The 13,043-nt window shown below is 38.5% G+C and overlaps 1 protein-coding gene across 1 annotated transcript in view; it reads left to right on the top strand.

The window, feature by feature from the left end:
• The window catches only part of ACOXL (acyl-CoA oxidase like), a 981,865-nt gene that overhangs the window by 489,495 nt on the left and 479,327 nt on the right, over positions 1-13,043 (top strand). The window contains exon 11 of the mRNA XM_069234707.1: positions 3,972-4,088. Within this exon, the coding sequence (XP_069090808.1) occupies positions 3,972-4,088 (117 nt within the window). The remainder of the gene's footprint in view (positions 1-3,971; positions 4,089-13,043) is intronic.

Genomic DNA, 13,043 nt, shown 5'->3' with positions numbered 1-13,043 from the left:
TAATTTACCTTTTCAAAATGGTGGCCACACATCTTTGAGCAGTAACTTAAAAAAATATAAAAGGTGCGTGAAATTGTGACGCAGGGAAGCAGTGGATGGAGTTGAGAGATTGTGGATCAAGATGAAGGACAAAGTTAGGGAGCAGAGATGTGAAGTAGGAAACACATGACCTCCAAGGAGTGGTGAATCAAAAAATAAGTAGTCCCCTGATATCAGCCGTGAAAACAGAGAATTCATAATATCAATTAGATGGTAAAGTAGCTATACTCAGGAAAGGGACAAACACATGAAAACGGAAGGAAGCCATTGAATAGGAAGCAAGCAAATGAGATTAACAAGAAAGCCAACCAATAATAAGCAATGGACTGACCCAGAGCCCACACTAAGTATTGATTTTGTAAACTGTAAGGTGTTTTACGATACCAGTGACATAACACAAAATGATTGTGTGTCCCTGCAGAATGTGTTGAGGGGTCCTTTACACTGCCTTATATCAAAGAGATTCATTGGGCTATGCTTCAGTGGGGGGGGGGCCCTGGACTGTTGGGCTCCCCTGCTCCGACAGGGCTGCATGGGCCTGCAATACACCCCTTAGACAACAGTAGATGAGACCTAAAAACACCTAAAGGATATGAATTGAGTTTTTTTTCAAAGGCTCAGTCAAATTCCAATTACAAATTCAAAAGTTTCCCACCCCCTTGCACTCCATTTTTTATGGTGAAGTCCTAGTTATTTTGATTGAACACAAGGTTGCAAAGCACTGTCTTCTATGCTGCATTTTCCACTTTTACACACACATATAAATCTTTCTGGTTGGCAAAGAAATGATGTTGCAGCTAGTATATTTTTACCTTTATGTCCACACCCGCTTCAGTAAGTGTAGGGCTTTAGCGTTTCATTTTCTAATAATTGATTCAATGAATGTGGTCAAAAATTGTGCACACACCTTTTGTAAATCCGTTCTGATTTGGCAAACTGACCGGTGTTCGCATTGGTCAGTTTACAAAACACCAAATGACAGAGGGTCTTGGAATGACATGTCTGATGAATATTCATCAGGCAGGTCACAATTTGCAACTCACTGTGATTGGCCATAATCATAGTGATGGTGGCCTGCAAGGGTAATCATACTACAATGTTGGTGGTTGTGTATTAATAAACGTTTGTTTAGCCCAGTCTTTTCAAATTAGGCAGTACAGCCAGGATAGTTATTTGTGTAGGAGAAACAAGGTTCATTTCAAGTGCAATTTTCAATCAGATAGTGAAGAGAAAGGAAAGTTTGTTTTTTTCATACTTGGAAATAATGATACAAGGCAGCTATGTAAATCTTGGGTCTGTCTAGTCTGAATTGGACTTTTTCTAATATGGAGCCCTAAAGGAGAAGTAGCACCTTCGTTTTCTGCAAGAGCTCATATTGATAAGGAAATACAAACTGTGCTGTGTAAATACCATTGTAGATAATTGTAAAATGTATTTTTCATAATGAATTTGCAATGTGTGAGAAAGTTCATAAGTTGCAACCTCTTCTGGGGTATGAGCCTAGCTCAACATGCTTCCACTTCATTGTCTTCATTTTCAAAGCAGCCTCTGTTTTTGCAGACCTACTGTAGCAGGGGGTCAGAACTCTATGACAATACCGTTAGTTGTATACTATCTAATATGCATCCTACTTTAGGATTCTTGTGGGTGTACACACCGTCTGACCAGTTTTGTTGATCTATGTTGAATGGAAGATGAAGTATATTTTTTAAATTTCACAAACCAGAGTTGTCCCTATGATTGAGTACGTACAAAAGCAAGGTAACCTCTTGAAGCAGCAAGCCCTCATATGAAAAAACCTAGGAAAACCATACATGTATAAAATCTCTGAAAAATGGCAGGAACTAATTTGATTTTCCACGTCTAAATGGAGTTTAATCTGAAGCTTAACAATCTTCAATTTAATTTAAAAACGGGGGAAACATTTTCACATTGTTAATAATTGTTTAGTTAGTACTACTGCAACCTGTTATGAAGGACACACATCTGGTGTTCAAGGCTTGAAAGGGGAAGGATTGTTGAAGACAAGCCCTGTCACAGGAACTACATGGGTATTAGTAAAGCCTACCCTCTTAAAGTTTGCTGGAGAGGACTTGGGGGGGTGTAACTAGTCAACCTACTACTTTGTGCCTTTAGCAATATCGAGAATGGCATCTCCTCTTGACAGTTTCTTTTCGCTAGGAGGGTATGGGACACTGTGGTTTTGAGAGGAGCCTATAAATAAGAATCCAGATGAATCTGCTAACCTTTGTGTGATTCCTAGTCTTTTGGAGTACTCCGATCTAGAAGTGAAAAGGAGCGTGTTATGATATGTAAGCTAAGCCTGTGGAGTCCTAGACATTCAGTTAATCGCCCCACAAGAAAAGGCTACTCGAGATTTTTATTTGAGAGTTAAAGAAATGAAATAAAGAACAAACAGCCTTAACCACGCTTTTCAAATTTGCACTGGAGAATCATAATTTGAACAGAGCTCACGAGCCAAGCAACCAAGTTTGCTGTGAACAACCACCAATATAACTTTTCTCTCGTGGAGCACTTTTTTCTAGGAGTTCGGGGCTGGCCATGAGTTTTACAAGACATGCCTAACCTTATGCAATACTGTCCGGTACTACTTCCACTTGAGCCAAACTGAAGATTTTTAAGGTTCATGAAAATGGTGACTACCAACATCAGGTCAATGCATGCATTTGCAGATTGACAACATTTAAAAATGTTCCCACCTGACCCATTTGGATGTGGAAATTCAGTGTTTTCAAAACGTCCTTTGGCTAGGAACTCAAATTGGGTGTAGCCTCCTGTTGCATGCTGCACACTTTTGACCTCCATTTTGTTTTCTTGGTATAGAGATTATATATTACGTGTGTTCGATTAATATTCATTATTCATTGATGACTTTTGTTTTTACAGTGTTTTGTATTTAATTTGATTTTCATGCAGAACTTTATAAACATGAATGTCCACTTAGTTTCATTCCTATTTCTATTTGATTCTGCATTTATTTTTAATGTAATGTATTTTCTTTTGAGCATATATTGCATTATTTTTCCTTTTCAGTTAAATTCCTTATGTTTTTTTCTAGTTTTTGCTTTATTATTATTATTATTATTAAATGAATATACACTTTCTTTAATACTTTCTGTATGTCTTACAGTATAGTGTTAAGGTTGGTCTTGCACACAGTTACTCTGAGTATTTATTGCCTTCTCATTCAAGCCCAGTTCTAGAGGATGAGCTATGTATACACACCTAAAGATCTACTTACTTCTGTTATTCTGGGCTACTGGGCATGCAGATATATTGACATAGATAGCCAGGCTAAAAAATCAAATCAGCCCTGGAGATTGCTCTTACCAGCATGCCGTTCCCACACTACAGGAGGCCCTTTCTAGAATGGAATATGGATGGATCATGGCTGCCCATTCAGTGCTAAAAGCAGCCCCTTGGCCTGGAACCTACCAGGAACATGTCAGAGCAGCAAAATGACGAATCCTACCTGGTAGTAGTAAAATATTTGTGGATGCACTGACCTCACAAAAAGAGGGAATATGAAACTCAAAATAATTGACTAGACAAGAGGGGACACACTACTTTCTTGAAGGGGAAGGAGGGGTTTTGTTTGAGATGGTTAGGTTCAGAGAACTGAGGTGAAGCTGAAAATGCAGGTGTTAGTTCCATAAATATAGTTTAAAATGATTGTGTTCACTTCCATTGAATGGGATGAATAGAGATAACATAACAAGCTTGTTGTCCATTTAAATTTAAGCTTGATGTCAGACATGTAATGGAGACTCTAAAATATAAAATAAAAAAACATTTCCTCAGAGAAGAAATTGTAAAATGGTGGTTATGTGAAGAATAATCGTCAACCAGTAAATGTATTAAGAAGCAAAAAGAAGGATTAAACACATACTAATTGTCAATATTTTTTCTAGTCGAAGACAATTCGGGCCGAAGAACAAGGAAGAAGTAAAGATTATCGAACACCAGACGCAGTATCTGCGGCTGATGCCACATCTTGCAACAGCTCTAGCTCTTACTTTCACCAGCAGGTCAGGTGCCAATCAGATTTGTATTTCAAATATTTGACGCCAAGCCATGTAAATGCTTTCTGTGCATTTTTAAAAATATAAAAGGATCAAAAATAGGAGATCCATAAATGTTCCTAGTTTTTACGGTTTCCCTTTACACGATCTCACTATTTGCATGAAATGCAAAAGTAATCTGTAAATCCAGTAGTGATGGAGATTATCTTTTTTTCACTGTTGTTGCTGTATTTCAGAACCTGTAATCCGTAGAGTATGCACAATACAACAGTTACAATTGCCTGTAAAATGAATTAATGGACTACTACTTTCCAGACACTGGACTGCCATTTTAACTTTACCTATTGTCAAGTAGGCGAGCTTTTTTGACATGTTGATTTTCTACATGACTATGTGGCACATTCCCGACCAACGAAGAGAGGCATTTACCAACTTTTTAGACTTTGGTTTTATCCTCTGAAATAAAGATAATAGTTTTACCTGACATATGATATCCAAACAGTTTAAAAAGTTCATAGTGACCCATGACCCTGGTCAGTTTTTATATTCAGATGATGATGGGCTAAAATATGAATACTGTTTTTATATGTGTATGTATGTATTTGGTATTTCTATAGGGCACACCTAGCCGAAAAGCATTTTACATGATGAAAACCCAGCCTAAAGTCACAAGTAGTAGGAGAGGAATTTGGGTTGTGAACAGTTTAATGCATTGTGATGTAGCGTTCTTTAAAGGTGATCCTCCAACTCGTTCCTAAATCGGAGCAGTGTTGAGGCACGGGGGTGTTGTTCCAGATTGTGGGTGCATAGATGGAAACAACCTACTGTCTTGTTTTTAATTTTTTTACACTTCTTGGTCTGCAGGCACGGGTGTGCCAAGAACTAGATTAGATAGTGAGCTTGTCTGTAAGATAAGCAAAGGGTGTTGGTTATGATGGTTTTGTAAATGACGCAGCGGGTTTTGAAATTAGTACGAGATGGCAGGGGGAGACCATGGAGTACCTCAGGATGAGACATGGTGTGGCATGGAGAATGCCCTCAGCGGAGCTAGTGTGGAGTCCAAGGAGTAGGATATTACCACCCTCTAGATGCAAGAGAACAAGGGCAGAACATCAGTTCCAAAGTCGCTTTGTGGAAGATTTTTATTTTTATTTTGATCAATGGGTGCTTAAGATTACTAACATCTTCCGTATTGGAAATCCTAACCAAATAAACAAGGGAAGAATTAAAGGTTCCTATTGGTTTCACAGGAAGTTCCATATAACCAGGGTCACTGGAAACGTGTGATTCTACAACCAGAGTTTTTTTGCTTGAATATGGATTTGCCGCATTTGCCACATAATTTGTCATGTGCATGAACTGCAAACATGGCAACATGTTTGCACACAATGGAAGGACTTTCGCAAAGCTTAACTTGCCATTTTTCAGCTGCTATTTTCTGTATTGGGTTGTTAAACTGGTATAAACGAGGTGAAATATTTGACTGTACAGCATTATAATGTGTCAAAATGATAAAATAATGAAGTAATACTATCAAAGAATGAGCCACATTATGCTGCATAGTGTCTTTTCTTGCTGCATAATTTATTCTAACCTGCAGGATAATTTGATGCTCCCCTGCCGCATAATTCCAGTGACCTTGCAAATAACCAAGGACATTTATTAGAGGAAATTATGTGATTTAGAAGGTTTCCCTTCTTTCCCTAATTACCTTACCTAATGAATGCTGTTCATATGTGAACAAAGGAAAATATATCTGTAATTGTTATGGCTGAGACCAGTGGTTTTTGGAGCCTGGGCTCCGAGTGTGGGCACAGTTTATTTTAGAAAATCACTTGTAATCTCCTAGAATCAGCGGATTGGGTATATAGAAACATTGTATCATCAAGAGGTGCAAATTGTCGAGTATGATGGTTATTTTTTTTAGAGTTCTTGCATGAGTCACTCATAATCAGTTGTTTGGAAATTCAGACACAAGAATAAAATAGTCATCTTAACCAGAGTACAATCTACCTTTAGGAGACTACATAGTGCCCATGACTAGGTCTAGGTATTATAAGGTCCCAGGCCTAACTCTCCCCATGCTGCTGCATCGCTCTTGCTCCTGTCTTCTCCTTAATTTTTCCTCTGTCTTTTGAGTGCCTTCTCCTTGCACATCCCTCGTTCTCACCGCTTTTTCCTTGCTTATACCCCTTGTTTTTTGTGTGCCTTTTCCTTCCTTTTCCCACCTTTTTACTGCTTTCTCTGGGACGGATCTGCAAGCAAGTGCCTGATATCCTGTTGGTGATTAGTCGAGCTTTATAAATGCTGATTGATTGGTTGAATAATTGCTAACATTTATTTGAGTACTCAGATTTGTGGTGGGAAACTTTGTTTAGGATGACCAGATTTTGTAAAACAAAAAAACGGGACAGTCCACACTCATAGAAGTAGGACTATAATTTTGTATTGAGTAAAGGGCACAGAAAGACCTAATTGACAGCGCTGACCAACATAGGAAAGACTGATAATATGGAAATGTTGTAATTTAAATGCAACGTTTATTCACAGTATTAGTTGTGGTAACTAAATTGCTTTCAGATAAGGGCTAATGATTAATTTTGCCCCTTAATACATGAAATCTTGCCTCCCTCTGTAGTGAGTCTACCCTCTCTGAAAACCAGGAAGTGCTGAAACTTGCTGAGAAATGTTGGTGGTAGAACAAGGAAAGATGCTGAAGGATCCATAAATTATCATTGTCTTTGCTACAGTATGGGCTTGAAAAACAAAACGTACAGGACCTCTTTTTGAAATGTGACTTTGCATTAAAGATATCCCAACTTTTCATAATTTAAACAAAAATAGCTAATTATTTTCATTAAATACTCCCTCTCCCTCTCCTCTCTCAAGTAACCAATGCATGGCTTTTGGTTAAGATATAAGAGTACAAGCTACTTTTAAGAAAGTACAGTGTGTCCATGACCTGGTCAAGGTGTTATAACATTTTATTCACTGGGTGCTCTGATTTGTGTTGGGAATGTTCTTTGTGGATGTAAATTTGTTTGAGTCGCTAAAGCATTTATGATAACTACATTATTGATTTTTCTATAAATTCCAAATAATGGTTGGCTTTTAGTAAAACAAATAACATAAGGGGTATTAAAGAAAGGATGGCCATTAGTGGCTTCATTGTGTTAAAAAATCTATTTAGCAGCGACCTTCCAAACATTTTAAATTAAGGGGGTATTTATTCCCTACGGGTTTGGTTTTGTGAATAACAAACCATTGATAAATATGTAACATACAACCGAGATTGCATTGATCCCACATTGCCTTCAATGACAATATGGTTTACTGTCTGCTTATATTAATGACAATCCCCTTTTGCCCACATAAATAACACAAAAGTTATGACCTGCGGGAAAGCTTATACAAAGTGTAAATAGTATACTGAAGGAATTTCAATGGCACTTACCAGGTTCAACTTATTTGAATGCATAGAATTTACTGTCTTGCCCAGCATTGAGGTGTATAACCCACTGTGAATGATGTAATAATATGGCAATGATATCTCTAATGGCCCTTCATAAGTTTAATTTAGAATATAGGCGCTTTTATGCTTCACACCATCCTTAAACACCTATATTGACAAAGTAATCCCTAAATGTGTTTTGGGTCTCATCTTTGGTAACCTGCTTCATTCGTTTTTAAACTGTAATAAATATTATACATTTAAAATAAATTAAAATATTTTTTTCACCATGAAACTGATAAAATCAAAAGTCATAGAGTATTAAACTTTAAAAAAGTGTATTAAATATGTATATCTATGTTATAAATCATTATATATTGATATTAATTTTTGAACATAATAAAACAAAACCACCCTCACTAGAATGATTAGCCATTTCAAAATGAGAGGATATATCCGGATATGTTCCTGGAAAATACAATACTTGGAGCACAGAGCTAACAAAGGGATGAATTACTGATAATCAATGAGAAGAGAAAAGCAACAGAGGCAGCTCTTAGTTGCATTGTGGATTATAACTCATCCCAAGCACAGGTGAGATGGATTACGCAAAGACATTGGAAATTATTGCTGCTGGTTTAAGAAACGTCACGTTACCTCATGGCAAACCTTCAAATACCATATTAGAAGATTTCCTCTGTAGGAGACATTTAAACCTTGAATAATGTAACTCCATTAGAAAAACGACCCACAAAACTGGTTTCAATAGAAACAAGAGGCTGGATTTTCGAAATAGTCTAAACGTAAATAAAGCCTGCACATGTGATGTAAATAAAACAAGTATTCAGCTCACCAGTGGAAGAATGAACACCATTCTGAAACATATCACTTATGAAACAGAATTTGTGGTCTATGTGTTGTTATGCACCTTTGTGACTGGCTTGACAAATAAGTGAAGCTCACAATATTGCAATACCAAGGTGTCATTAAGGACAGAGAATTTAGTGATCCGATCTCTAAGAAAGTTTGGGAAGTGAACTCAGAAACCCCACTTGAATTAACATGCTTTCGCATTCAACATATTCCCCAACCATTGAGAGGAGGCAGTTGTGAATCCATGTTAAGAAAAGCCAAATCAAATGTGATATTTTTAACGGGTACTGAGTTAACCCTGAAGTCATAACAAGGATGCTGAGCTGCATATCCATCTATGATGTAACAACTGTTGACGTCTGCAATCCCCGGAAGAATAGAAGAGAAAAATTACTGAATATGAACTGATAATTAAATGGCTGTACAACTGCCAATGAAGTAAAAAGTTTATACTTAGTAGCAAGTACTGTTTTTTTATATAATAGATAGGATAGAAAACCTTCTTACGTTGCACCCACAACAAAATGTGGCACGATAAGCACTTTTCTAAAAAAAAAAAAAAAATGTGCCTTTTATCGCATGTTAGGCACTTTTTCTTAAAAACAGCACATTTAGGGATGATGTGCAATAATGAAATGTAATTTTGCAACAAAAAGCCACTGAGTTTATATCCATTTAATAAGGCACTCCACTAAAACTGTCCGAGTTTAAAGTTTGTTTGCAATAATAAATTAATATACATGAAATTTTGAAAGATGCAAACAAAATGGATAGAAATACATTTGATTAGCTGAAATTAAAATCATATTCTTTACAACAATTATTGGTACATTGATTATGTTAAGCAATTTTCCTTCAGTGCAGCTCTTTTAAGAAACAATATCCAATAAATGTAAGTAAACCATGTATTGTAAAAAAAAAACATTGAACACTAAACTTCAAGGATGACTGTTTTTTAAAGAAGGTGTAGAAAATAAAGTGATCACATGTGATCTTGTGAAGTGGAAACATAATGGATATAAACAAATCATTGTGATGTGTGATCTAAGGCTTAAGCACGAGAAATAGAGAGAAAACAACAGGTACAATCTTTACCATGCTATAAATGCACCGGCCATCTAAGTTTAATGGGACCAGGAATTAAAGGTGTAAATGTTATTCCTGTCGCCCTCATGAGGCACATCCCATTCAGCCATATTAAAAGACTGGGAAATCATGGTGAGACGCAAGAGGACAAACAGTGGTACTAAGAACTGGACGCAAGCATAGTATAAAAGTGGTCAAGTTGTTTTTTATCACCATAGCGGAGCACAAACAGGCTAACATACTCTCTGCAGTTATGGGACTCTGTGTTCCAGTTGTGGTGGAAGTGTCTGTGTTTGGATTTTTGAAATACCAAAATGATTTTTTAAGAGAGTGTGAAATAAATGTAATTTAATTGAATTTTTGCAAGGCACGGTAAGTGTGCAGAAAGTGGGGAAAATCTCTCTCTCTCTCCACCCACACACACAGATGGAATGCAACCTGCATTCTATGGTTTGGTGGGTTATTATAAGTAACACTTTTAGGCGCAAAGCGCCTTTTGAAACAGTAACCAAACAAAGTCCAACATTGATAGACCTAAAAAAGGGAGGAGTTGCATATCATTGAAAGTGAAAACACACTTGGCAAACTTCAGTCAATCGGATATTTGTAGAGCGCGGTGCTCATTTAAATAGCCAGGTCTTGAGATCCTTCCTGAACTGTTTAAGAGAGGCGGCATGTCTGAGGTTGGGAGGGAGCATGTTTCTAAGTCCAGGCTGTGAGATAATAGAAGGATCTCCCTCCAGCTGTGCTCTTCCTGATTCTGGGGATGGCGGCAAGGGCGAGTTGAGAGGAATGGACCTGTCTGGTCATGGTGTAGAAGGTCAGGCGGTAATGAGGTAGGCCAGTCCTATGTTGTACAGATTTTGGGGATGGCGGCAAGGGCCAGTTGAGAGGAATGGACCTGTCTGATGTAGAAGGTCAGGCGGTGATGAGGTAGGCTGGTCCTATGTTGTGCATCAGTAGCTTGTAGGTGATGCATTTGTCGATAGGGAGCCAGTGTAGGTCTCTAAGGTGGGCAGAGATGTGGCTGCGGAATGGGGTGTTTCAAATGAGTCTGGCTGCTTCGATCTGGATTCTCTGTGGTCTTGTTTGGAGCTTCTTTGTGATGCTGGCATAGAGTGCATTGCCGTAGTCTAATTTGCTGGTGGCAAGCATGTGGGTGACAGTTTTTCTTGTCTCTTTTGGGATCCACTTGAAGATCTTCTGAAGTAGGTGCAGGGTGTGGAAGCAAGATGATGAGACGGTGCTGACATAACGGTTCCTGAAGAGCGTGGAGTCTAGGATGATACCTTGGTTGCATGCGTGGTCGGTGGGAGCGATTCCTTGTGCACAAAGCCACCAGGAGTCGTCCAAGGAAGTGGAGTCGAGTATGAGGATCTCTGTCTTGTCTGAGTTGAGTTTGAGGTAGCTGGTTTCCATCCAGGTGGTGACTGCTCTCATTCTGTCGTGGAAGTTTCTCTTGGCTGTTGATGGGTTGTCATTGAGGAGAGGATCATTTGGAATCGTCGGCCTAGGAGACGATATTTAGGCCATGTGGTCTGACGATTTTAGCGAGCAGTGCCATGTAGATGCTGAAGAGAGTCGGGCTTAAAGAGGATCCCTGGGGTACTACGCAGCAAGTTTCTTTGGGTGTGGAGGTGAATGGTGGGAGTCTGACACTCTGGGTTCTTCAAGAGATGAATGATCAAATCCATTCTAATGCTTTACCGCAGATTCTGGTGTCGTGGAGTCTGGTGCAGAGGGTGGAGTGGGAGACTGTGTCGAACATAGCGGAGAGATCGAGGAGGATGAGGGCGGGTTTATCTCTGTGGTCCAGTATGGTGCGGATGTCGTCAGTGGCTGCGAGGAGGGCTGTTTCCGTGCTGTGGTTGCTCCTGAATCTGGACTGGGGGGGGATCCAGGATCTGGTTTGCTTCGAGAAACTCCATGAGTTGTATGTTGATGGCTTTTTCAGTTACCTTTCCTGGGAAGGGGGGCAATGAGATGGGTCTGTCATTCTTCAATCCCCTTAGGACGGCAGAGGGTTTCTTTAGAAGCGGGTTGATCTCTGCATGCTTACAGTCAGATGGGAAGGTGGCTGTTTCGATGGAGCAGTTGATAGTCCGGTAGAGCTCTGGTGCAATGGTGGGGCTGGCCATGAGTTTGAGTGTCTTCTGTGGAGATCGGGGTCCAGTGGTTCAGGGTCTGGTGTGGCGTGAGCTCCAACATTATGATTCCCTCGCTTAGGTTCTTTTAAAAAATATAAGTACATGTATTCATTAATTCTTGCATAATTCTTTAATACAATGTATTACATAATCCATTGAAATCAAAATAAATGCATTGAATAGAAACAAAAAGATGCATCATTATCATGTAGCCAATGATTCAGTCATTTGCGAGTATCCAATCTAATTTGCACAGTCTGAAACAGACAATAATGGTCATCCTACATAAAAGGATATGGTCATAACTAGCTGGCAAAGCAATGTCCACTGACTGGGACTTATACCTTCCATGCTTATTACTAAATAATAAGCTACATAATTGCAGGCATCTGAATTAAAATTCTTTAACAGAATCATGGCAGGGATGAGTCGTTATCGCACAGAAGATCTTATCCCAGTGGGCTACTACTATACATGATCCCATCAATGAGTCAGCATACAATATATATATATATATATATATATATATATATATATATATATATATATATATATATATATATATATATATATATATATATCAACTTGAAATAACAGGCAATATAACAAATAATACATCCACTACCAAAGAAGGTTCCAATTTATAGGTGATGTGTCCTAATGAATATATAGTCCTGATCATGAAAATGTCTGTTTGATGGCTAAGTGGGAATAACTGTCTTGAAGGACAAAACCTGATGCCAGAATTGGAGAGTATATGGGATATCCCAGAAAACAATATTAGTTCTGAAGGAATTGAGTTACTGGATACTTAGAAGACGAGAAACCGTCTCAGCAAATGTGGACAGACAATTTCTCCCCTGTATTTAGACCCATCCGGGACTTGGTTCCTGGATTCCAAGATCCTAGGTTTTCTCACTCCTCCTTCTGTCTCCTCTTTTTGATGGAAGGATTCTATCTAGGCCATAAAATGATAACAAATTATTGTTAGAATTTTGTTTATCAGCAAAATGTCTGGAGACAGGGTAACTAGGATCTTTGTTTTTGATTACTTTCATGTTTTCAGGTGGCACCATTTTTTTACAGGAAAAATCATACTGCTTGCACATTTTAAATCGCCAGGACACACCACCATGTAAATGCAGTATTACGAAGTCTGTGTTCTTGTTTTGCCGATAAGATACGTTTCCCCTGATAAGTTATCATATAGTTTGACATTCGAACTGTTTTGGAAGGCTGTGTATCTGACACACTTTACAAAGCCTTTAACCCCTTCGCTGCCAGGCCTTTTCCCCTCAGGTGGCAGGCATTTTTTTGGGCTGTTTGGGGCAGTTCACACTTAGACCCTCATACCTTTTTGTCCACATAAACTACGCACGCCAAATTTGCGTCCTTTTTTTCCAA

The sequence above is a fragment of the Pleurodeles waltl genome, chromosome 5, assembly GCF_031143425.1.
Source record: "Pleurodeles waltl isolate 20211129_DDA chromosome 5, aPleWal1.hap1.20221129, whole genome shotgun sequence".
Classification (NCBI taxonomy): Eukaryota; Metazoa; Chordata; class Amphibia; order Caudata; family Salamandridae; genus Pleurodeles; species Pleurodeles waltl.
Note: the sequence above shows the minus strand (reverse complement) of the source record. Positions and strands in the feature narration are given on the sequence as shown.